At 42.4% G+C, this 26,931-nt stretch overlaps 1 protein-coding gene across 6 annotated transcripts in view; it reads right to left on the bottom strand.

Annotated features, from left to right (window-relative positions):
• Positions 1 to 26,931, bottom strand: part of prkag2a (protein kinase, AMP-activated, gamma 2 non-catalytic subunit a) — a 157,431-nt gene that overhangs the window by 123,313 nt on the left and 7,187 nt on the right. For 3 of the 6 annotated variants that reach the window (XM_045702715.1, XM_014159648.2, XM_014159651.2), the window contains exons 2-3: positions 15,877 to 15,948; positions 2,097 to 2,379 (exon numbers count right to left, since the gene is read on the bottom strand). In XM_045702715.1, coding sequence (XP_045558671.1) covers positions 2,097 to 2,379; positions 15,877 to 15,948 — 355 coding nt within the window. Of the gene's footprint in view, positions 1 to 2,096; positions 2,380 to 15,876; positions 15,949 to 16,922; positions 16,968 to 17,271; positions 17,349 to 19,048; positions 19,413 to 26,931 lie in introns of those variants that run through there. The other 3 variants (XM_045702717.1, XM_045702718.1, XM_045702716.1) reach the window with 3 other exon arrangements.

Raw genomic sequence — 26,931 nt, 5'->3', positions numbered from 1 at the left:
CTCCTACCTATCTTTCCGATTTGGTCCTGCCGTACATACCTACACGTACGCTACGGTCACAAGACGCAGGCCTCCTAACTGTCCCTGGAATTTCTAAGCAAACAGCTGTAGGCAGGGCTTTATCCTATAGAGCTCAATTTTTATGGAATGGTCTGCCTACCCATGTGAGAGACGCAGACTTGGTCTCAACCTTTAAGTCTTTATTGAAGACTCATCTCTTCAGTAGGTCCTATGATAGAGTGTAGTCTGGCCCAGGAGTGTGAATGTGAACAGAAAGGCACTGGAGCAACGAACCGCCCTTGCTGTCTCTGCCTGGCCGGTTCCCCTCTCTCCACTGGGATTCTCTGCCTCTAACCCTATTACAGGGGCTGAGTCACTGGCTTACTGGTGCTCTTCCATGCCGTCCCTAGGAGGGGTGCGTCACTTGAGTGGGTTGAGTCACTGACGTGATCTTCCTGTCTGGGTTAGCGCCCCCCCTTGGGTTGTGCTGTGGCGGAGATCTTTGTGGGCTATACTCGGCCTTGTCTCAGGATGGTAAGTTGGTGGTTGAAGAAATCCCTCTAGTGGTGTGGGGCTGTGCTTTGGCAAAGTGGGTGGGGTTATATCCTGCCTGTTTGGCCCTGTCCGGGGGTATCGTCGGATGGGGCCACAGTGTCTCCTGGCCCCTCTTGTCTCGGCCTCCTGTATTTATGCTGCAGTAGTTTATGTGTCGGGGGGCTAGGGTCAGTCTGTTATATCTGGAGTATTTCTCCTGTCTTATCCAGTGTCCTGTGTGAATTTAAGTATGCTCTCTCTAATTCTCTCTCTCGCTTTCTCTCTCTTTCTTCTTTCTTTCTTTCTTTCTTTCTTTCTTTCTTTCTTTCTTTCTTTCTTTCTTTCTCTCTCCCGGAGGACCTGAGCCCTATGACCATGCCTCAGGACTACCTGGCCTGATGACTCCTTGCTGTCCCCAGTCCACCTGGCCGTGCTGCTGCTCCAGTTTCAACTGTTCTGCCTGTGGCTATGGAACCCTGACCTGTTCACCGGACGTGCTACCTGTCCCAGACCTGCTGTTTTCAACTCTCTAGAGACAGCAGGAGCGGTAGAGATATTCTGAATGATCGGCTATGAAAAGCCAACTGACATTTACTCCTGAGGTGCTGACCTATTGCACCCTCGACATCCACTGTGATTATTATTATTTGACCCTGCTGATCATCTATGAACATTTGAACATCTTGGCCATGTTCTGTTATAATCTCCACCTGGCACAGCCAGAAGAGGACTGGCCACCCCTCATAGCCTGGTTCCTCTCTAGGTTTCTTCCTAGGTTCTGGCCTTTCTAGGGAGTTTTTCCTAGCCACCGTGCTTCTACACCTGCATTGCTTGCTGTTTGGGGTTTTAGGCTGGGTTTCTGTACAGCACTTTGAGATTTCAGCTGATATAAGAAGCTTTATAAATAAACTTGATTTGATGTCCAACAATAATAAAAAAAAATATAATAATAATATAATAATAATATAATATATATACATATATTATTTATTTATTTTTTGCTCAGAGAACTTGAGGGGCCAAATAAAACCACCTGCGGGCCAAATTCGGGTCACCAGTTGGGGAACCCTGCTGTAGACTATAGAAGAAAAAGGAATTTTATGATCGAACGCAACTAAATTACTTATTTTGTATCAAATGATGATGAATATCACAATCATACCCATATGGCAGCATATCCACAGGGTTGACCCGTCACAACCAACAGGAACGAGCATCACCCCCTCAACCACTTGCCCAATAGACAACGCAGGCATTTCCATCTACTAAAACAACCTAAAAGTACACAAACACTAACTACCACAGCAGCAGAGGAACAACTTGAGCCATGTTGTTGTTTGTATTCCGTTCCCACCCTTCAGACACATACTGGACATATGGGACTGACCAGAGTTCGAATCCAGGTTTCCCGAGTGCGACTGTACTATATTTGCCTTTTGAGCTAAAGCCTAGGCATTAAGTCGGGGAGCTAACACAACTCTCCAGGTTTCAGAGAAGGTTACAGATCATGCGAGCGTGGTACAGTGAACCAACCCAGTTACACACAAAGGAAATGGCCTTACCTTTCCTGGCCCTGGAGAAGAGCTTGACGTTGACGGGAGAGGTGGAGGTGGAGTTAGACGTAGAGTCTCTGGAGGAGGAGCGGAAGATGCCGCTGAAGCTCAGGCGACGAGACGACTTGGGTGGGGAGTCCTGTTGGGACGAAGGGTAGGGGAAGATGGTTTTGGGGGAGCCTGGGCTGTTCTTGGTCTTGACAGGGGCTGACTTGGGACTGGAGGGCCGACTGAAGGGACCCCGGGTGAAGAAACCTTTCGTTGGGCTGACTGAGTGGCAACTCCCTCCACCCTGAGGGAGAAAACAAAGAGTTAACCGATTTCTTTGTAGGTAAAGTGTTCTACTTTCTTTTGACAATACAGCCCCACAGCAGCGAGCTGAGAGAGTGACGATTAAGATCCAGACTATGTTTGACAGGTTAATATTCTGTGAGTGAATATTTTCTAAAGCCATAATTTCCATGTTACATCAGTCCAGAATCTACAGTACAAATTTGTATCTAGTGTAACTGTGCATATTCTGAAGTTACTGTTACAAGACATTGATGTAGGTACATCACAGAGAAGTAGCCTGAAACTCTAATATACACAAAATGCACAATTCTATATAGCTATTCAACTACTCAAATGTTATTTCATGCCATTCCTTATTAAGAGGAAATAGCTCCCACTATCTGTTTCAAGAGATAGATCCAATCAAGAAAACATATTAAACCTGGTTTTCTATCACTCTGCCATTCATGGGGGTGTCCAATCTTCAATACACAAAGGCAGGGACTTTGTGAAGCCTAAAAAATGGGTTCAATGTCACAAATATGCTGTCCTGATTTACAAGTTTCTTGTAATGTTTTCCTGGTCAGATAGATAGAGCATTGATTATTAGCAGGACTACGTACTAGAGCTGGGAATATAAACCAAAAGGTATCGATACCAAACAAACCGACCACTTATCATGGACAATTTCCTGATATAGTTCATTCCAATAAATAACCTAAAGGGCCCTACTAGAGAAATGTGAAGTTTCAAATGTAATAAGTTTGCTATGGGTGTTTGTTGATGGGGAAAGTGATATCTACAACATTCAAAGTAGGAGTAGTAGTTACCCCTTACAGGCGATTTCCATGGCCCCGCAGAAATCTAAATAGTGCAATAAAAAAATCCCATCAAAATTGGTCAATTTAAACTAAAGATATGTTTTTTTTGCATTGGATGCGTCTCAATCCAACACATCCGCCAATGTCACACTTCCGCATCTGCAGTGAAAGGTGGAAGAGCTAGAGTAGCGTTTGAGACGACCCAAAAATCACTTTATAGAAAGGTGAGACTCTCACGAACATGTTGGCGTTCTCCGTTTTGTTCTATGATCCCAACAAGCGTCTTGGGACTCATCTGAAGTCGGTACAGACAATCTGCCAACTTCTGTCTGGAGCGTCCAAACAGTTGGGGCTACACACTAATATGAGCCCTCTGTGGAAAGGTGAGACTCTCACAAACACGTACATGTCGGTTGTTTTGTTCTAGGATTCCCATAAGCCCTGTCGGAATGTCCCCTTGTACCAGTTTAAAAAATGAATGGAAGTATATATGGTGATAGTATAATGCCAAAAATAAGAGGTTAAATATACAGTTGAAGTCAGAAGTTTACATACACCTTAGCCAAATACATTTAAACTCCATTCCTGACATTTAATCATAGAAAGAATTCTGTGACTTAGGTCAGTTAGGATCATAACTTTATTTTAAGAATGTGAAATGTTTGAATAATAGTAGAGAGAATGATTTATTTCATCTTTTATTTCTTTCATCACATTCCCTGTGGGTCAGAAGTTTACATACACTCAATTCGTACTTGGTAGCATTGCCTTTAAATTGTTTAACTTGGGTCAAACGTTTCAGGTAGCCTTCCACAAGCTTCCCACAATAAGTTAGAATTTTGGCCCATTCCTCCTGACAGAGCTGGTGTAACAAAGTCAGGATTGTAGGCCTCCTTGCTCGCACACGATTTTTCAGTTCTGCCCACAAATCTTCTATGGGATTGAGGTCAGGGCTTTGTGATGGCCACTCCAATACCTTGACTTTGTTGTCTTTAAGCCATTTTGCCACAACTTTGGAAGTATGCTTGGGGTCAATGTCCATTTGGAAGACCCATTTGCAACCAAGCTTTAACTTCCTGACTGATGTCTTGAGATGTTGCTTCAATATATCCACGTAATTTTCCTTTTTCATGATACCATCTATTTTGTGAAGTACACCAGTCCCTCTTGTAGAAAAGCACCCCCACAACATGATGCTGCCACCCCCGTGCTTCACGGTTGGGATGGTGTTCTTCAGCTTGCAAGCGTCCCCCTTTTTCCTCCAAACATAACGATGGTCATTACGGACAAACAATTCTATTTTTGTTTCATCAGACCAGAGGATATTTCTACAAAAAGTACGATCTTTGTCCCCATGTACAGTTGCAATCCGTAGTCTGGCTTTTTTATGGCAACTTCGGAGCAGTGGCTTCTTCCTTGCTGAGTGGCCTTTCAGGTTATGTTGATATACATTGGGGGGGAAAAGTATTTGATCCCCTGCTGATTTTGTACGTTTGCCCACTTACAAAGAAATAATCAGTCTATAATTTTAATAGTAGGTTTATTTGAACAGTGAGAGACAGAATAACAACAAAGAAATCCAGAAAAAAGCATGTCAAAAATGTTATAAAATGATTTGTATTTTAGTGAGGGAAATAAGTATTTGACTCCTCTGCAAAACATGACTTAGTACTTGGTGGCAAAACCCTTGTTGGCAATCACAGAGGTCAGATGTTTCTTGTAGTTGGCCAACAGGTTTGCACACACCTCAGGAGGGATTTTGTCCCACTCCTCTTTGCAGATATTCTCCAAGTCATTAAGGTTTCGAGGCTGACGTTTGGCGAACCTTCAGCTCCCTCCACAGATTTTCTATGGGATTAAGGTCTGGAGACTGGCTAGGCCACTCCAGGACCTTAATGTGCTTCTTCTTGAGCCACTCCTTTGTTGCCTTGGCCGTGTGTTTTGGGTCATTGTCATGCTGGAATACCCATCCACGACCCATTTTCAATGCCCTGGCTGAGGGAAGGAGGTTTTCACCCAAGATATGACGGTACATGGCCCCGTCCATCGTCCCTTTGATGCGGTGAAGTTGTCCTGTCCCCTTAGCAGAAAAACACCCCCAAAGCATAATGTTTCCACCTCCATGTTTGACGGTGGAGATGGTGTTCTTGGAGTCATAGGCAGCATTCCTCCTCCTCCAAACACGGCGAGTTGAGTTGATGTCAAAGAGCTCCACTTTGGTCTCATCTGACCACAACACTTTCACCAGTTGTCCTCTGAGTCATTCAGATGTTCATTGGCAGACTTCAGACGGGCCTGTATATGTATTCTTGAGCAGGGGGACCTTGCGGGTGCTGCAGGATTTCAGTCCTTCACGGCATAGTGTGTTACCAATTGTTTTCTTGGTGACTATGGTCCCAGCTGCCTTGAGATCATTGACAAGATCCTCCCGTGTAGTTCTGGGCTGATTCCTCACCGTTCTCATGATCATTGCAACTCCACGAGGTGAGATCTTGCATGGAGCCCCAGGCCGAGGGATATTGACAGTTCTTTTGTGTTTTTTCCATTTGTGAATAATCGCACCAAATGTTGTCACCTTCTCACCAAGCTGCTTGGCGATGGTCTTGTAGCCCATTCCAGCCATGTGTAGGTCTACAATCTTGTCCCTGACATCCTTGGAGAGCTCTTTGGTCTTGGCCATGGTGGAGAGTTTGGAATCTGATTGATTGATTGCTTCTGTGGACAGGTGTCTTTTTTACAGGTAACAAGCTGCGGTTAGGAGCACTCCCTTTAAGAGTGTGCTCCTAATCTCAGCTCGTTACCTGTATAAAAGACACCTGGGAGCCAGAAATCTTTCTGATTGAGAGGGAGTCAAATACTTATTTCCCTCATTAAAATGCAAATCAATTTATTACATTTTTGAAATGTGTTTTTCTGGATATTTTTGTTGTTATTCTGTCTCTCACTGTTCAAATAAACCTACCATTAAAATTATAGACTGATCCTTTCTTTGTCAGTGGGCAAACGTACAAAATCAGCAAGGCATCAAATACTTTTTTCCCCCACTGTAGGACTTGTTTTACTGTGGATATAGATACTTTTGTACCTGTTTCCTCCTGCATCTTCACAAGGTCCTTTGCTGTTGTTCTGGGATTGATTTGCACTTTTCGCACCAAAGTACGTTCATCTATAGGAGACGCGTCTCCTTCCTGAGCGGTATGACGGCTGCGTGGTCCCATGGTGTTTATACTTGCGTACTATTGTTTGTACAGATGAACGTGGTACCTTCAGGCGTTTGAAAATTGCTCCCAAGGATGAACCAGACTTGTGGAGGTCTACAATTTTTTTTCTGAGGTCAAGCAGAGAGACACTGAGCTTGAAGGTAGGCCTTGAAATTCATCCACAGGTTCACCTCCAATTGACTCAAATGATGTCAATCAGCCTATCAGAGCTTCTAAAGCCATGACATCATTTTCTGGAATTTTCCAAGCTGTTTAAAGGCACAGTCAACTTAGTTTATGTAAACTTCTGACCCACTGGAATTGTGATACAGTGAATTATAAGTGAAATAATCTGTATGTTAAAACCTGTTGGGGCTAGGGGGCAGAATTTGCACGGCCGGATAAAAAACGTACCCAAATTAAACTGGTTACTACTCTTGACCAGAAAGGAGAATATGCATATAATTAGTAGATTTGGATGGAAAACACTCTAAAGTTTCTAAAACTGTTTGAATGGTGTCTGTGAGTATAACAGAACTCATATGGCAGGCCAAAACCTGAGAAGATTCCATACAGGAAGTGCCCTGTCTGACAATTTGTTGTCCTTCAGTTGCATCTCTATCGAAAATACAGCATCTCTGCTGTAACGTGACATTTTCTAAGACTTCCATTGGCTCTCAGAAGGCGCCAGAAAGTGTAATGGGGTGTCTGCTGTCTCTGGGCGAAGAACAGCAGGAGAATATTTGTGAATGGTCAGCCTGGGAACAGTGACACTGGAGATGCGCGTTCATGAGAATTCTCAATTTTTTCTTTCAGCCTTTGAATGAATACAACGTCGCCCGGTTGGAATATTATCGCTATTTTACGAGAAAAATAGCATAAAAATTGATTTTAAACAGCGTTTGACATGCTTCGAAGTACGGTAATGGGATATTTTGACATTTTTTTGTCATGAAATGCGCTCACGCGTCACCCTTCGGATAGTGACCTGAATGCACGAACAAAACGGAGGTATTTGGATATAACTATGGATTATTTGGAACCAAAACAACATTTGTTGTTGAAGTAGAAGTCCTGGGAGTGCATTCTGACGAAGAACAGCAAAGGTAATCCAATTTTTCTTATAGTAAATCTGAGTTTGGTGAAGGCCAAACTTGGTGGGTGTCAAATTAGCTAGCCATGATGGCCAGGCTATGTACTCAGAATATCGCAAAATGTGCTTTTGCCAAAAAGCTATTTTAAAATCTGACACCGCGATTGCATAAAGGAGTTCTGTATCTATAATTCTTAAAATAATTGTTATGTATTTTGTGAACGTTAATCATGAGTAATTTAGTAAATTCACCGGAAGTTTGCGGTTTGTATGCTAGTTCTGAACATCACGTGCTAATGTAAAAAGCTGGTTTTTGATATAAATATGAACTTCATTGAACAAAACATGCATGTATTGTATAACATAATGTCTTAGGAGTGTCATCTGATAAAGATCATCAAAGGTTAGTGCTGCATTTATCTGTGGTTTTGGTTTTTGTGACATATATGCTTGCTTTGAAAATGTCTGTGTGATTATTTTTGGCAGGGTACTCTCCTGACATAATCTAATGTTTTGCTTTCGCTGTAAAGCCTTTTTGAAATCGGACAATGTGGTTAGATTAATGAGAGTCTTGTATTTAAAATGGTGTAAATAGTCATATGTTTGAGAAATTTAAGTTATAGCATTTTTGAGATATTTGTATTTTGCGACACGTGATTCCACTGGCTGTTGACTAGGTGGGACGCTTGGGTTAACAATTGTTGGAAAAATTACTTGTGTCATGCACAATGTAGATGTCCTAACCGACTTGCAGAAACTATAGTTTGTTTGCAAGAAATTTGTAGAGTGGTTGATAAACAAGTTTTAATGACTCCAACCTAAGTGTATGTAAACTTCCGACTTCAACTGTATATATCTCTCAGAATAGGACAGACACTGAAGAATAAACTTCCCTTTGATTATTTTGGGGGACTATCTGTTGTTCCACGTGGTTCTTCCATGTAGTTGAATGTTTAATAAATATATGTATTTCCAGTACCTGTCAAAAGTTTGGACACACCTACTTATTCAAGGGTTTCCGTTATTTGTAATATTTTATACATTGTAGAATAATAGAGAAGACATCAACACTATGAAATGACACATATGGAATCATGTAGTGACAAAAAAAATGTTAAACAAATTGAAATATATTTTATATTTCAGATTCTTCAAAGTAGCCACCCTTTGCCTTGATGACAGCTTTGCACACTCTTGGCATTCTCACAACCAGCTTCATGAGGTAGTCACCTGGAATGCTTTTCCAACAGTCTTGAAGTTGTTCCCACATATGCTGAGCACTTGTTGGCTGCTTTTCCTTCACTCTGCGGCCCAACTCATCTCAAACCATCTCAATTGGGTTGAGTTCAGGTGATTATGGAGGCCAGGTCCTCTGATGCAGCACACCATCACTCTCCTTCTTGGTAAAATAGCCCTTAGACAGCCTGGAGGTATGTTTTGGGTCATTGTCCTGTTGAAAAACAAATGATAGTCCCACTAAGCGCAAACCAGATGGAATGGTGTATCACTGCAGAATGCTGTGGTAGCCATGCTGGTTAAGTGTGCCTTGAATTCTAAATAAATCACTGACAGTGTCACCAGCAAAGCACCAATACACCATCACACCTCTTCCTCCATGCTTCACGGTGGGAACCACACATGCGGAGATCATCCGTTAACTTACTCCTTATCAGACAAAAGGACAGATTTCCACCGGTCTGATGTTTGTTTTTTTATTTATTTTTATTCCATCATCTTTGAAATGCAAGAGAAAGGCCACAATGAATTATTCCAGCTTAGGCACCATTTAGATATTGGCCTCTCGACGGCAGCAGTGTATGTGCAAAGTTTTAGACTTATCCAATAAACCACTGCATTTCTGTTCAAAATGTTGTATCAAGTCTGCCCAAATGTGTCTAATTGGTTTATTGATACATTTTCAAGTTCATAACTGTGCACTCTTCTCAAACAATAGCATGGTATTCTTTCACTGTAAATTGGACAGTGCAGTTAGATTAACAAGAATGTAAGCTTTCTGCCCATACCAGATATGTCTATGTCCTGGGAAATGTTCTTGTTACTTACAACCTCATGCTAATCACATTAGCCTACGTTAGCCTAACCGTCCCACCGGGGGGACACCTATCCCTTAGAGGGAAAGAAATTCCATAAATGTACTTTTAACAAGGCACACCTGTTAATTGAAATGTATTCCGGGTGACTACCTCATGAAGCTGGTTGAGAAATTAAAATATATTTTGATTTGTTTAACACTTTTTTGGTTACTACATGACAGGACCTAGACTGTAGAGGGTTTTAAGGGTAATATAAAACAAAATATTGTGGTGCACATTTATGTTATACATTTATGGTTCAATTCATCGTTATTGTGATAATTCAGTTAATTTATCGTGATACAGATGTTGGTTCATATCGTCCAGCTCTACTCTCCATTCGAAATCAGGGACATTCTTGAAATAATTGAAAATATGAATTTCCGTGCCAAAAGGTCTACTGAACTTGCCCCTTTCAGTAAGCAGCCGAGTTAGAGAGGGATGTGCATCAAAAGCTTTTATTAATGCAAACTGTTCATCATGATTATCTAATAATGCAATGAAGAGTCTGTTATGCTGTCTGAGAGTTTCTGGGATAACAAGACGATTCCCAGAAATGTATTGTAGGTCTTCTCTAATCTCATTGACAGACTATTTAAACAAAGCATCTGACCAAATTACGCAAGATTTTAGTTCTGGGTTAACCGAGATTAGGTCTTCCCTGAATAGTTACAATGTTCAAGCCAAGTCGGGAGCTTTTGACTTGGGGGCAAATAGTCCATTAACGACGAGAGATTAGAGGTAAAGGCTGGTGATGGCATTGGAGTAGATTAAAAATTATAATAATTCAAAAGTATAATCAATGTGAGGAGTGACTCAGCCTTCCCCTTTATTCATATTAATATACCTATGGACATAGATGGCTTCAGGGTTGCATCAAATCAAATGCATAAACTTTTAAGGCATGCAGTAAGAGTATAGAGATTTATATGAAAAACATTCAAATGGGGAATATACAGAAGCTGCAAGCAGCCATGGCGGGGTTCAAGCCCTATAGCACCACAGCGCCACCATTAGGACAATATTTACTAGTTGCCTTTGGATGAGCTACTTCTGTACTCAACATGCCTGCCAAATATCACATCTCAAATCAAACAGATCATGTGATACGCTTTTGATGGATTTTGGACCCGTTTTAATGATGTTAACAACTTTAAACGTCTTCTTTTCCAGAACTATTCGAAGGATCGGCACCAAGTTTGGTATATAGTATCTACAGACGCACGTCTTTAAACGCAACATTTTACAAGACTGTAGCTTAAACAACATGGCCACTATAAGCCAATGAGCTTAAATTAATGTTTTCCCCTGTCCAACATCTCCACCATGCAGCCAAACATAACCATACTCTGCAGGTTAGTTAGACTCACACCCCTGAGCATGTGTGCCAATTCCATGACTCTAAGTCAAACAGATCAATAGATATAAATATGTGGCAATTATAGCGCCACCATGTGGTGGATCTGATTGTTCTTGTATATGTTGAGTCTTGACAGTGTTTGGAACATGCATATCAAGATGAATAACCGTGTCTGATTTATATGCATTTATGTACCAGGTCATGCCCACTTGAATGTTTATTAGTCCATATTAGTCCATGTTGCTTGAGGTACTAGCCTAGAAAATGTTATATTGGGAGACCTTAGTCCATAGACGCTATATCAAGTTTTGTACAGATCGGTCATTTGGTGCCAGAGTAGCTTCGTTGCTTGAACCCCTAAAAAGGGAAAGTGTAGTCGGAATGGACTGGTTATTCTTGCACTGTAATGCTGGTTTTGAACTGTAAACCACTAGGCCTATTACTCTGACTGAGAAAACAATATTTATTTACTTCATTTGATAAGTGTCCAACCCTTTCTCATGTTCAGGTGTTACACAAACATGCTGTTAAACTCCATTTAAATGACATTGCAGCCTCATGTTTTTGGCCTATGTCCAAACCTTAAGCCATTCCCATGGCAAAGTTAGGAAAACAAAAAACATATGTACAAATACACACACACATGCTTGTGCACAAACACACACACCAAAATGTGTGTTAAAAAAAAACACAAGCCTGAGGTAAGGACATAATCTAAAATAACAATCTGGAAAAAATATGAGAAGCAATGCAGGGGCTATATTTACTATAAACAAACCTACTGTTCTGTATTAGGTACAGTTCAGCAACGAGGTAAAGCAACAGTCAGTATGAGAAACCATGGGAATAAAATAGGATATGTACTAAATATGCTAAAACCTTGGGAGGGGAATAATCCACCACACTCTACATCCTTGAAAGCTATCATCTTATTTATCTTTCTCTACAGCCTTCACTGGTTTCCTTGGTGTTTTTTTCTGATTGATAGTCGTCCCTGTAGCTTCCGCTTCAAATCCAGGAAAAAGGGGTTGGACCTTCATGCTCCAAGGTGAGAGATGGAGGACGACATAGAGAGGATTCTGTCTGAGATAAGACTTAACTCATAAATATAAACACTGACTACACTAGAAGGGAACCACTATCATTGCATTTTCAGTTGTTCACATCCCAACACACCCTCACCTTCAATCAGGCAATACCGCACAAGGTTATGTATAGACAGGGGTGCAACTTTGGTTTTAGAAGTGGGGGGGGGCATCAAATATATTTGTAATTGTTTTATTTTTTAATCGGGTCGGATAAGCACTCCACTCGGAGGCGTCCGCATGGTCCTAAAACACATTGTTGCCTCGTTTTGTATCACATTCCAATGATAAAACTGGGGGGGACAAAAATGCAATTTCAGAATGTGGGGGGACCCAGTGAAAGTTGTGCTCCTGTATATAGGCCTGCCATACAGCAGGGTTTCATCTAGCATTAGGCAAGGCTGGTGGCCACCTCGCCTCTAGCTCTCTTGCCCTCCACTTAAAAGAGTTTGGCTTCTATTGGTTTCAACTGATCCTATTGGTGCTAGGATGTTGCTTGGCCTAACAACAGTGGCCTAACAACACAAAGAGTTAAGAGGCTTCATTCCAGACCAAGTTATTAGAACACAGTGTAAGACTGGTAGCCTAGCGGTTAAGAGCATTGGGCCAGTAACCAAAAAGTCAATGGTTTGAATGTGCCATTTTGCAAGGCACTTAACCCCAATTGCTCCTTTAAATCACTCTGGATAAGAGCGTCTGCTAAATGACAGAAAATGTAAGAGAATGTAAGTGTAACCACATCCAATTAAGAGTAATATTGGAAACACCTAAATGAGAACAACAAATTAGATTATTGATTGGATTTGGAACATTGCCAAGTATGAGACATCCATCTCTGAATGACACCACCTGGGAGATCTTCAGTCCTTTTATTGACAGGTAGGCCTACTGTAACATGTCTCCTAATGACATCTCTGCTAGAGGTCGACCGATTATGATTTTTTTTTTTCAACGCCGATACCGATACCGATTATTGGAGGACCAAAAATAGCCGATGCCGATTAATCGGACGTTTTTTTTATTTTTTATTAGTAATAATGACAATTACAACAATACCGAATGAACACTTATTTTAACTTAATATAATACTGCAATAAAATCAATTTAGCCTCAAATAAATAATGAAACGTTCAATTTGGTTTAAATAATGCAAAAACAAAGTGTTGGAGAAGAAAGTAAAAGTGCAATATGTGCCATGTAAAAAAGCTAACGTTTAAGTTCCTTGCTCAGAACATGAGAACATATGAAAGCTGGTGGTTCCTTTTAACATGAGTCTTCAATATTCCCAGGTAAGAAGTTTTAGGTTGTAGTTATTATAGGAATTATAGGACTATTTCTCTCTATACGATTTGTATTTCATATACCTTTGACTATTGGATGTTCTTATAGGCACTTTAGTATTGCCAGTGTAACAGTATAGCTTCCGTCCCTCTACTCGCCCCTACCTGGGCTCGAACCAGGAACACATCGACAACAGCCACCCTCGAAGCATCGTTACCCATCGCTCCACAAAAGCCGCGGCCCTTGCAGAGCAAGGGGAACAACTACTCCAAGTCTCAGAGCGAGTGACGTCACCGATTGAAACGCTATTAGCGCACACCCGCTAACTAGCTAGCCATTTCACATCGGTTACACCAGCCTAATCTCGGGAGTTGATAGGCTTGAAGTCATAAACAGCTCAATGCTTGAAGCATTGCGAAGAGCTGCTGGCAAACGCACGAAAGTGCTGTTTGAATGAATGCTTACGAGCCTGCTGCTGCCTACCATCGCTCAGTCAGACTGCTCTATCAAATATCAAATCATAGACTTAATTATAACATAATAACACACAGAAATACGAGCCTTTGGTCATTAATATGGTCGAATCCGGAAACTATCATTTCGAAAACAAACGTTTATTCTTTCAGTGAAATACGGAACCGTTCCGTATTTTATGTAACGGGCGGCATCCCTAAGTCTAAATATTGCTGTTACATTGTACAACCTTCAATGTTATGTCATAATTATGTACAATTCTGGCAAATTAATTACGGTCTTTGTTAGGAATAAATGGACTTCACACAGTTCGCAACGAGCCAGGCGGCCCAAACTGCTGCATATACACTGACTGCTTGCACGGAACGCAAGAGAAGTGACACAATTTCCCTAATTATAAGAAATTCATGTTAGCAGGCAATATTAACTAAATATGCAGGTTTAAAAATATATACTTGTGTATTGATTTTAAAGAAAGGCATTGATGTTTATGTTTAGGTTTGGTGCAACGACAGTGCTAAATCATCACCCGTTTGGCGAAGTAGGCTGTGATTCGATGAGAAATAACAAGCACCGCATCGATTATATGCAACGCAGGACACGCTAGATAAACTAGTAATATCATCAACCATGTGTAGTTAACTAGTGATTATGTGAAGATTGATTGTTTTTTATAAGTTTAATGCTAGCTAGCAACTTACCTTGGCTTCTTGCTGTCCTCGCATAACAGGTAGTCAGCCTGCCACGCAGGGTCACGTGGAGTGCAATGTAAGGCAGGTGGTTAGAGCGTTGGCCTAGTAACCGGAAGGTTGCAAAAACGAATCCCCGAGCTGACAAGGTAAAAATCTGTCGTTCTGCCCCTGAACAAGGCAGTTAACCCACCGTTCCTAGGCCGTCATTGAAAATAAGAATGTGTTCTTAACTGACTTGCCTAGTTCAATAAAGGTGTAAAAAAAATATATATATATTATAAACATTGAAAAAAAAAAGAATCTGCCAAATCGGTGTCCTAAAATACCGATTTACGATTGTTAGGAAAACTTCAAATCGTCCCTAATTAATCGGCCATTCCGATTAATCGGTCGACCTCTAATCTCTGCCACTTTATTAATTGAAAAATGTGTGTGTGCACCCTATCAGATTGTGTCTTAGTGAGTTTGTGTGTGGGAGTTCAAAGAGAGGCCACCTTCCTCAGCACCAGTACTCTCAGGTCCCTCTCTAACCCAATGACCCAGCACCAGTGCTCTCAGGTCCCGCTCTAACCCAATGACCCAGCACCAGTGCTCTCTGGTCCCGCTCTAACCCAATGTCTCAGCACCAGTGCTCTCAGGTCCCGCTCTAACCCAATGACTCAGCACCAGTGCTCTCAGGTCCTGCTCTAACCCAATGATTCAGCACCAGTACTCTCAGGTCCCACTCTAAACCAATGACTCAGCACCAGTACTCTCAGGTCCCGCTCTAACCCAATGACTCAGCAACAGTACTCTCAGGTCCCACTCTAAACCAATGACTCAGCACCAGTACTCTCAGGTCCCGCTCTAACCCAATGACTCAGCACCAGTACTCTCAGGTCCCGCTCTAACCCAATGACTCAGCAACAGTACTCTCAGGTCCCGCTCTAACCCGATGACTCAGCACTAGGCTCTTGATTGACAGGTCTGGCTCAGCTTATTTCCTCTGTGTGACTGATCACATTATCCCCACAGAGCAGTCATCATATCAAAGGTGTCATGGGTTTTTTTCGGTGTGAAGTCAGGGCCATTCCCCGAATTTAAATAGGTAATGATGAAAGATTGAGGTTTTAATCAAGACTATGTTAATTGAGTTGGGGATGCTTTTAATTTCTATTTCCCTCAATGAAAACAGAATTGAAGTACCAAATGATGGTCTTTGTGATTAACCCTAGCCTGGTCCAAAACTGTACTTGCTGTAGCCAACCACACTATCATTGACACAATCACAAGAGAGGAGTTGGCTGAAGCACATCCAAACTGGATCACCAGGCTAAATGAACACCAACTATCTCTGGATTTCCTCCAAAATAAATATAGATATATTTTCTCAGAGCACACTGAGCTGATGAGGGTGTACCTAGGGACATCACTTTACCTTCCGTATGCCGTCCGTATCCATATGGTCGACATCTCTCTCCAAGAAGGGCATGGCAAACGAGCTGAGGTCCTGTAGAACAAAGGGAGATCACCAGGTTTAGATGGGCATTAGTATAAAAAGACCACCACCTTCACCTTCAATAATTTATCAGCAAAGTCATATTACATAAAGTGGCATAATCTGTTTGCCATGCCACCATTTGTATAACATCAAATTAGATTTCTGAAGTATGTATATTAAATACCTTAGAAAAAGCACACATATCATACCCCCCCCCCCCCCAACAACAAAAAAATTCTAACCTGCCCTGTTATTGTAATGGTGAGAGGTTAGCATGTCTTGGGGGTATGATATATGTGCGTCTGTACATTTCCCACTCATCATTATTCACTTTTCATTCAGGACTATCCATTATCATGGTAGCATCCACATTCATGTGGAAGAGTTTAGAAACATATTATATTCTTATTTACAATAAATGTGACTCCAAATTGGCACAATACATTATTTACCATTAACTTCTATTGGGCACAAAATAATCTGAAACACAACCAAAACAAACAGCAAATGCATCTAACAAGTTTGTAGAGCCACAAGCTTGATGTAATCATTGCATGCAAGGAATATGGGACTTAACGTTTGACTACTTTAATACACATAAGTGAATTTGTCCTAATACTTTTAGTCCCCTAAAATGAGACCAAATACTTAACTTGTACAAAAAAGTATGTACAAAAAGTGCTTTCATTTCTAAACGGTTCACACAATATGAATGAAAATACCTTCAAATTAAAGCTGACAGTCTGCACTTTAACATCGTTGTATCATTTCAAATACAAAGTGTACAGAGCCAAAACAACAACAAAATGGTCACTTTCCCAATACTTTTGAAGCTCACTGTGTCGTAAAATAAACACACACATTTCTTCAAGATATAAAGAAACATTGTTTAAAAGCCCTAAAATAAAGTATACAGAACATCAAGCTTTCCGTTGCTGTGAGGTGGTTATTACAATCCATCTTAGAATCAAAGGCAAACTTACACACAATGCCTCTCCGAGTTCTTTCTCCATGGAGCGGACTGTGAATGGAGAGTTTAATGGATAACGCTACTCAAAGAACCGCTTGGAATGAGTCCCATTGTGCAGTGTGCTAAACCTCATTAACATTCTAAAGCCCTACTAAACGTGAATCAGCAAGAATCAAATATCACACTTAGAACCGTAGAAATGACCACTGACTCAATCGACAGCGACAGGACAGTTGTGTGGGGGGGGGGAGGGGGGTCCCGCCAGAGGTCAATGGTGTCACTCAAGCCATGCGAACCCTACTGATCTGTAAAATACATGTAGAACATTCTCAACAGAATTGTGTCAGGAGAACAAATCTTACCTAGATACAAATACCTCCTTGTTGTTGATGACAACTGACTGACAGGTCCAATCTTGAGTGAATCAATCATGTGCACAAATTAAGGCCAGCCCTGTCCCTACCCAATAACATTAATGATGACAGCCACAAATGAATGACATCCTAACTCCCAGAGATCCTCAGTGACATCACGGCCATCAAGGTGACCTTCAGCTCTAGTGACTCTAGTCTGGCCACATCTGTTCAACCTTGATGCCTGCGCCAGACCCCATCTTGGTGTCTGCTGTCTATAGTACACACTCTTAAAACGGAAAAAACACAACCCAAGACACAACAACTCCAGGTTAGGCCACTCCACTGAAGGCCACATGACATCTACACACAATGAAAGTCAATTCCATAACATAGTGCTTAATCCTGATTGTATTATTTTGCATCTTGTATCACATGATTATATATATAAAAAAATAAAGATTGTAGATAATGAAACTCTTAAAGAAATGAAATGTATCTTACCCTAGGAGCAGTGTTGGGGAATCTACTCTGAAAATATAGCCTACCAAACTACAAATTACTTCACACTGTAAGTTGAGCTACATTAAAGATACTGTTAAGAAACATAGTTTACTGAACCACTACATCCATACAACTTCGTGAAAAATTATCATATCGAAATGTTGTACACTTCAAATTGCAAGAATAGATCACTCTGGAGTAAAATGTTAACAGAATGTATAATTTAGCCGAGTAAACACAAAAATAGTATCATGTGAGAATTAGGCAGGTTTAATTCTGAAAAATAATGGAAATGATTGCCTACTATTTGCATACACTGGTATTTTATTTTAATTTATCCCAAAAAAGTAGTCTACTTCCAGTAGTTAGCTACATCTGTAAATGGTAAAAAAGTAATTAACAACTGAAGATTTGAATTCGATTTTGTGCTTTCATTGCAGGCAAGCAGTAACACTGCGGTTTCTACTAATGAACTTATCCCAGTCATCAATCAAGACAGTAATGAATGGAATTTAATTTCAATTATTACATTTATTTAACAGGGACAATATACATGGAATCAACATTTCTGTAAATGTGCCAGACTTAGCCAGCCAGCCAGTTTTCATCTGTAGTCCCCAGTTCCCATCTGTAGTCCCTGGGATCAGCTGTGTTACTGCTTGGTTGGAACAAAAGCCTCACTTACACCTGCCATTGTAGGGCAATATTACCCACCCCTGGTTTACAACATAGGGTGGAAATAATTCTACATCTGAAAAATAATGGCAAATGGGAAATTGCACCATTAGATCCAGTTACTACAGTGGATCCAGCTACTACAGTGGATCCAGCTACTAGAGTGGATCCAGCTCCTATAGTGGGTCCAGCTACTACAGTCGATCCAGCTACTACAGTGGATCCAGCTACTACAGTGGATCCAGCTCCTATAGTGGGTCCAGCTACTACAGTGGGTCCAGCTCCTATAGTGGGTCCAGCTACTACAGTGGATCCAGCTCCTATAGTGGGTTCAGCTACTACAGTGGGTCCAGCTACTACAGTGGGTCCAGCTACTATAGTGGGTCCAGCTACTATAGTGGGTCCAGCTACTACAGTGGATCCAGCTCCCACTGTGGATCTAGCACCTATATATTCTGAGCAAGTCACATTTAGAATCTTGTAACAAAAATACCCAAAGGGACTTTGATTTCTCTTCTCAAGCACATGTTCCAATCCCCATTACCTCTTTGCATACCCTTAGACTAGAACACAAACCCAACTCAACACTCACACACTTGTAATTTACCTTCTACTCCCAAAGTGCAGAACGACTAGCAAAATCCCCTCTGCTGTGCATATGGTCCTGGAGCACTGAGGGTTCTTATCTACATACAGGCATGAGCAGAATAACAACAAGTGGAGAAAAACCTTCCCCCCAAGAGATGAGCTCAATTTGACCTGTCCTCCAGCTTTGAAAATTAGTCTGGGAAAAAAAACCTGTCTTTCGGATCAAGAGAAAAACCAATCCCCAGCGATGCTAATCTGTCTGAGCTTCAAAAATCACAACTCAAGTCTTATACCCTTACCCTTTCCATTCTCTGAGTGCAAGGCTAGTCCAATGTTGCCTAACGGGTACTTAGCTATGCTATAATGAGATAGTCAACAAAAGTGCTGCCTTAAGCGCTTACAAATCCTATTTGATGAATCTCAGGCCAGTCCCCGGGAGAAGACTGGCTAGACATGCAGGGCCGGGGGTGGGGTGGGGGGAGGTGTGTGGGGGGGGTGGAGTAGCACCTCCCTAAGAGAGAGAGAGAGAAACCAAGTACTGATCACCCCAATCCACAGAAGTGGAGATAAATTTGATCCCAGTAACTACTGGGGGATGTACATCAACAACAACCTTGGGAAAATCCTCTGCATTATCATTAACAGCAGACTCATACATTTCCTCAGTGAAAACAATGTACTGAGCAAATGTGAAATTGGCTTTTTTACCAAATTACCGACCACGTATTTACCCTGCACACCCTAATTGACAAACTCAATTTGGCATGAGGGTCCGCTATACAAATTGATGGAAAATGATTTTCTGGGAAAAACATTCAACATTATAAAATCCATGTGCCCAAACAACAAGTGTATGGTTAAAATTGGCAAAAAACACGTTTCTTTCCACAGGGACAGGGGGTGAGACAAGGATGCAGCTTAAGCCCCACCCTCTTCAACATAAATATCAACGAATTCGCGAGGGCACTAGAACAACCCCAGCCTCACCCTACTAGAATCTGAAGTCAAATGTCTACTGTTTGCTGATGATCTGGTGCTTCTGTCCCCAACCAAGGAGGGCCTACAGCAGCACCTAGATCTTCTGCACAGATTCTGTCAGACCTGGGCCCTGACAGTAAATCTCAGTAAGACAAGGTACAGTTGCCAGGACTACGAATACAAATTCCATCTAGACACCATTGCCCTAGAGCAGGTATTCCCAAACCCCCAGGGGTACGCGCAATGCCGTAGGGGGTACGCCAAATAAAAATGTGATTCACACACATATATATATATATATATATTATATATATATATATATATATATATATATATATATTGTGGCGTACAGCAGGTCAGCCACCAGGGGGAGACTCGTCGAGGCCTGGTAACAGATGGAATATACATCACGAGGCGATGGCTCCATCTGCTGGACGTGCCAGGTCTCGACGGGCTCTCCAGCCAGGACTAATTGGGACTGATTGGGAGCTGGTGAGTAATCAAGGGCGGATTGCTCACCAGCTGTGCAATGGCCCATAATGCTGCCAGAAGGGCAGCACACAGGGGGTGGGGGGAAGAAAGGACTTCCGTGTTATTGTTGACGGTTGCAAAGGTAACAAGAGGGAGTTCAGTTTTGTGCCCGAAAGGATACAGCCAGACCCGGAACCCCGAAGACGGTATCCTGGAGAGGGTCTCATGGGGGAGCCCAATCCTTTTTCTTTTTGATCTATTACTTAACTTCTTTGGGATAGGGGGCAGTATTTTCACGGCCGGATAAAAAACGTACCAGATTTAATCTGGTTACTACTCCTGCCAGAAACTAGAATATGCATATAATTAGTAGATCTGGATAGAAAACACTCTAAAGTTTCTAAAAACATCTCTATCGAAATTACAGCATCTGTGCTGTAACATGACACTTTCTGAGGCTTCCATTGGCTCTCTAAAGCCGCCAGAAAGTGGAATGGGGTGTCTGCTGTCTCTGGGCAAAGTATAGGAGCAGAGTTTGTAAGTGGTCAGCCTGGGGACACTGAGACTGGAGATGCGCGGTCACGAGAACTCGCCATGTTTTTCTTTCTCTCTTTGAATGAATACAACGTTGCCCGGTTGGAATATTATCGCTATTTTACGAGAAAAATAGCATAAACATTTTGATTTTAAAGCGTTTGACATGCTTCAAAGTACGGTAATGGAATATTTTGAAATCTTTTGTCACGAAATGCACTCACGCGTTACCCTTCGGATAGTGACCTGAACGCACAAACAAAACGGAGGTATTTGGATATAACTATGGATTATTTCGAACCAAAACAACATTTGTTGTTGAAGTAGAAGTCCTGGGAGTGCATTCTGACGAAGAACAGCAAAGGTAATCCAATTTATCTAATAGTAATTCTGAGTTTAGGTGACCCTGAAGTTGGCGGATGTCAAAATAGCTAGCCGTGATAGCCGAGCTATGTACTCAGAATATTGCAAAATGTGCTTTCGCCGAAAAGCTATTTTAAAATCGGACATAGCGATTGCATAAAGGAGTTCTGTATCTATAATTCTTAAAATAATTGTTATGTATTTTGTCAACCTTTATTGTTTGTAATTTAGTAAATTCACTGGAAGTTTTCAGTGGGTATGCTAGTTCTGAACATCACATGCTAATGTAAAAAGCTGTTTTTTAATATAAATATGAACTTGATTGAACAAAACATGCATGTATTGTATAACATAATGTCCTAGGAGTGTCATCTGATGAAGATCATCAAAGGTTAGTGCTGCATTTAGCTGTGGTTTGGGTTTATGTGACATATATGCTTGCTTGGAAAATGGCTGTGTGATTATTTGTGTCTACGTACTCTCCAAACATAATCTAATGTTTTGCTTTCGCTGTAAAGCCTTTTCGAAATCGGACAAGGTGGTTAGATTAACAAGAGTCTTATCTTTAAAATGGTGTAAAATAGTTGATTGTTTGAGAAAATTGAATTTTGGTATTTTAGTTGGTTTTGTATTTCGTGCTGTGCGATGCTATTGGCTGTTGGCTAGGGGAACGGTGTTCCGCTAGCGGAACGTCTGTCCTCAACAGGTTAAATAAACACCCTTGAAACTGAGCTAGTCCTTCTCTGTCCGTGTCTGATCTGGGTAAACGTCTTGATCAAACCCCCTGGTCTGCCACAAGTGGTGGAGAATGCAGGCAACCTGATAATGTGGTCAGATCAGGGTTGACGTTTACGCAGCATCAGCATGGACGAGTTGATAGCTCAGTTCGTCCGGGTCCAACAAGCACAACAGGCGGATCAGGAACGAACGCTGGAGGAACAGCGATTACAAAACATCCGCCTCATTGAGGAAATCAGGAAGTTGCAAAGAGGAGCGTCTCCTGAACCACATCCCAACCAGTTTTTACTCAAACTAACGGAAGACGATAATGTTGAAACATACCTCTGTACGTTTGAATGGACAGCTCTACGGGAAGGATGGCCAAGGCCGAAGTGGGCCAGTCTGTTGGCCCCGTTCCTCTCGGGGAAGGCCCAAAAGGCATATTGGGACCTGAACGACGAACAGGCGGCTAATTACGACGAACTCAAACGGGAGATACTCAGCCGCTACGGGAACAGCCTGGCCCATCGGGCTCAACGGTTCCACGACTGGAGGTTCGTAGCCAACGCATCCCCCCGAGCACAGATGAGCGACCTACTGCGCGTCACCAGGGGGTGGCTCCTAACCGATGTATCCACCCTCTCCATCCTCGACAAAGTGGTCCTGGATCGCTTCTTACGGGCGCTGCCCTATGACATGAAGAGGGCAGCGAGTCTATGCACGCCCCAGACCTTGGAGGGCCTCCTGGAAGCAGTGGAGACGCATCATAACATGCAGGCCCTGCTGATTTGGAGCCCGGACGAATCGGCGACCCGTCCGAGGGGACGGAAGGACAGCCCCACCGCGGGGTACCCCGAACCGACAGTCGGCAGGGCCAAAGGACCGCAAACCCATAGAGAAACAGCTGGGGTAGGGCCGATCCGTCCCCGACGACCCCAGATAGATGGAGACCAAAGGAGGTGTTTTCAGTGTGGCGCCCGGGGGCACATTGCCTGGAATTGTGAACTATACTACCTCCTGTTGGGCGCACCCCGAATCAACTGCACCCATGGTCCCGGTGGAGGGACACGACACAGAAGCACTATTGGACTCCGGAAGTATGGTTACGCTCATAACCACGAGCCTGCTTAACCAGGAGACCAAAAGGGGTAGGGAGATGTCCATTTCCTGTGTTCACGGTGACACAAAGCAGTATCCCACCGTATGGACCAATCATGACGCCACAAGGGAGCTGCCAGATGACGGTGGGTGCAGTGCCAGAGTTGCTGGTACATCTCCTAGTAGGACAGGATTGTCCACTGTTCACAGCCTTATGGGGGCACGAGTTGAGGAAGAAGGTACGAGCCGGCAGAAGAAGAGAGCGGTGACGAATAATAGCCTGTGCGGCCCGGAAGCAACCGGTTAACCAGCAGGTGTCTACGGCTCCGGAGTCGGAGGGGGCGCCGGAACCCGAACCCCCTAGGGAACCCCTGGAGGAGGAGTCCAGCCTCCCCATCCTCAATTTCGAGGGGCCAGTCGAGACCCCCGCTGCGGGCCAACTGATGGGGCAATTTGGGACGGCCCAGTGGGAGGATCCGAATTTGAAAGCTGCCGCTGCCCAAGTGATAGCGGTGGATGGACAGCTACTTCCGGGGGAGAGTGACTGGCGATACCCCCATTTCCAAATTAAGAATAACCTTTTGTATCAGGTGTCGCGCCAACAGGGGGAACTTTGAGAGGTATTGTTGCTGCCCCGACGGTACGTAGGAACCGTTCTTCAGCTGGCCCACACCCACCTGTTGGGGGTGTGCCCCCCACCTGTTGGAGGCACACCTGGGAATGGAGAAGACCCGGGAATGGATCGCCGCCCGGTTCCACTGGCCCGGGATGAGGAGGGCCGTGGAAGACTACTGTCGCAGCTGCTGGAGTGTCAACTCACTGCCCTGAAAGCACACTTCCGAAACCCTCTGGTCCCCCTGCCGATCATCGGGGTGCCCTTTGAACGCATCGCCATGGACATAGTTGGACCCCTGGTAAAGACTTCGAGGACACAGGTACTTCTTGGTAATAGTAGACTATGCCACCCGGTATCCCGAGGCCATTCCCCTACGGGCATCAGTATCCAAGGGAATCGCCCGGGAGCTGTTCCACCTCTTTAGCCGGGTGGGTATCCCGAACGAGATCCTGACAGACCAAGGTACAGAGTTTATGTCCCGCCTCATGAAAGAGTTGTGTGCCCTCCTGCAGATCAAGTAGATCCGGACCTCCGTTTTTCTCGTAACGCCCACATTATTCAATTTCTGATAGTCACATGTCTGTGGAACTTGTTCAGTTTATGTCTCAGTTGTTGAATCTTGTTGTGTTCATACAATTATTTACACATGTATGGGAATCTTTGCTGAGGACAAACAAGATACATGCATCTCCATTGGGATTTCATGTCAAATTCTTCATGCTAAGCAAAAATGGCACAACCTTGACCTGGGTTTTTACCTCTACAACATGACAACATAAAATATTATTTCCAATTAGTCCAATAGGCCATAGGCTATAATAACTAATTGTCCAATCCAGAGATCTCAATATCTTCCATTTGACATGTTACTTATGTCGTCATGTAAGGACATTCTATTATCATGCATGTAATCAATGCATGCAATGCTACCAGCAACAGACTACACTACCAATTAGCTGGCTGGTCTGTAAAAAAACTAAAAAACATTCAAGCACATTACGTTAATAACATACCACAGACTAGAAATTATGGATCCAAAACACAATGAGAAAGTCATATACAGTATATACCATTTGCATCATATTATGGCTAACATCTGGAAGAAAAAACAAATGATTCTACACTACTGTTCAAAAGTTTGGGGTCACTTAGAAATGTCCTTGTTTTTTAAAGAAAATCACACAAATTGATCAGAAATACAGTGTAGACATTGTTAATGTGTAGACATCCTCTGTCCAGTGTCTGTGTTTTTTCCCCCATCTTAATCTTTTATTTTTATTGGCCAGTCTGAGATATGTTTTTTCTTTGCAACTCTGCCGAGAAGGCCAGCATCCCGGAGTCACCTCTTCACTGTTGACGTTGAGACTGGTGTTTTGCGGGTACTATTTAACCTCTCTTTGGCAGGTGGGATGCTGCCCACGGTTCACACTATTCAACAGCCAGTGAAAAATCAGAGCGCCAAATTCAAAACCACAAAATGTCATAATTCAAAGTTCTCAAACATACGACTATTTTACACCATTTTAAAGATACACGTCTCCTTAATGTAACCACGTTGTCCGATTTCAAAAAGGCTTTACGGCGAAAGCATAAAGTTAGATTATGTTAGGACAGTTCCAACACAAGAAAAACCACACAGCCATTTTCCTAGCAAGGACAGGCATCATAAATACCAGAAATTCAGCTAAAATTATGCACTAACCTTTGACGATCTTCATCAGATGACACACCTGGGACATCATGTTACACAATACATGCATTTTTTGTTCGATCAAGTTGATATTTATATCCAAAAACAGCCTTTTACATTGGCGCGTGATGTTCAGAAAGTATTTTGCCTCCAATACTGCCCGGTGAATCAGCACAACAATTTACAAAAATACTCATCATAAACGTTGATAAAATATTAACCCTGTTTGGGATAGGGGGCAGTATTTTCACGGCCGGATGAAAAAACGTACCCGATTTAATCTGGTTACTACTCCTGCCCAGAAACGAGAATATGCATATAATTAGTAGATTTGGATAGAAAACACTCTAAAGTTTCTAAAACTGTTTGAATGGTGTCTGTGAGTATAACAGAACTCATATGGCAGTCCAAAACCTGAGAAGATTCTATACAGGAAGTGCCCTGTCTGACAATTTGTTCTCCTTCTAGGGCATCTCTATCAAAAATACAGCATCTCTGCTGTAACGTGACATTTTCTAAGGCTTTCATTGGCTCTCAGAAGGCGCCAGAAAGTGGAATGAGAGCTCTCCAGTCTCTGGGCGAAAAAACAGCAGGAGATTTTGTGAGTGGTCCTGCTGAGAACAATGACACTGGAGCACGCGTGCACGAGACGACTCCATGTTTTTCTTTCAGTGTTTGAACAAATACAACGTCGCCCGGTTGGAATATTATCACTATTTTACGAGAAAAATTGCATAAAAATTGATTTTAAAGCGTTTGACATGCTTCAAAGTACGGTAATGGAATATTTTGAATTTTTTTGTCACGAAATGCGCCCGCGCGTCACCCTTCGGATAGTGACCTCAATGCACGAACAAAACGGAGCTATTTCAATATAACTATGGATTATTTCGAACCAAAACAACATTTGTTGTTGAAGTAGAAGTCCTGGGAGTGCATTCTGACAAAGAACAGCAAAGGTAATCCAATTTTTCTTATAGTAAATCTGAGTTTGGTGAGGGCCAAACTTGGTGGGTGTCAAATTAGCTAGGCATGATGGCCGGGCTATGTACTCAGAATATTGCAAAATGTGCTTTCACCGAAAAGCTATTTTTAAATCTGACACCGCGATTGCATAAAGGAGTTCTGTATGTATAATTCTTAAAATAATTGTTATGTTTTTTGTCAACGTTTATTGTGAGTAATTTAGTAGATTCACCGACCGATTAATTAGGGACGATTTCAAGCTTTCATAACAATCGGTAATCGGCATTTTTGGACGGCGATTATGGCCGATTACATTGCAATCCATGAGGAAACTGCGTGGCAGGCTGACCACCTGTTACGCGAGTGCAGCAAGGAGCCAAGGCAAGTTGCTAGCTAGCATTACACTTATCTTATAAAAAACAATCAAACTACACATGGTTGATGATATTACTAGTTTAACTAGCTT

The sequence above is a fragment of the Salmo salar genome, chromosome ssa19, assembly GCF_905237065.1.
Source record: "Salmo salar chromosome ssa19, Ssal_v3.1, whole genome shotgun sequence".
NCBI lineage: Eukaryota > Metazoa > Chordata > Actinopteri > Salmoniformes > Salmonidae > Salmo > Salmo salar.
This window is presented reverse-complemented; position numbering and strand designations above follow the sequence as displayed.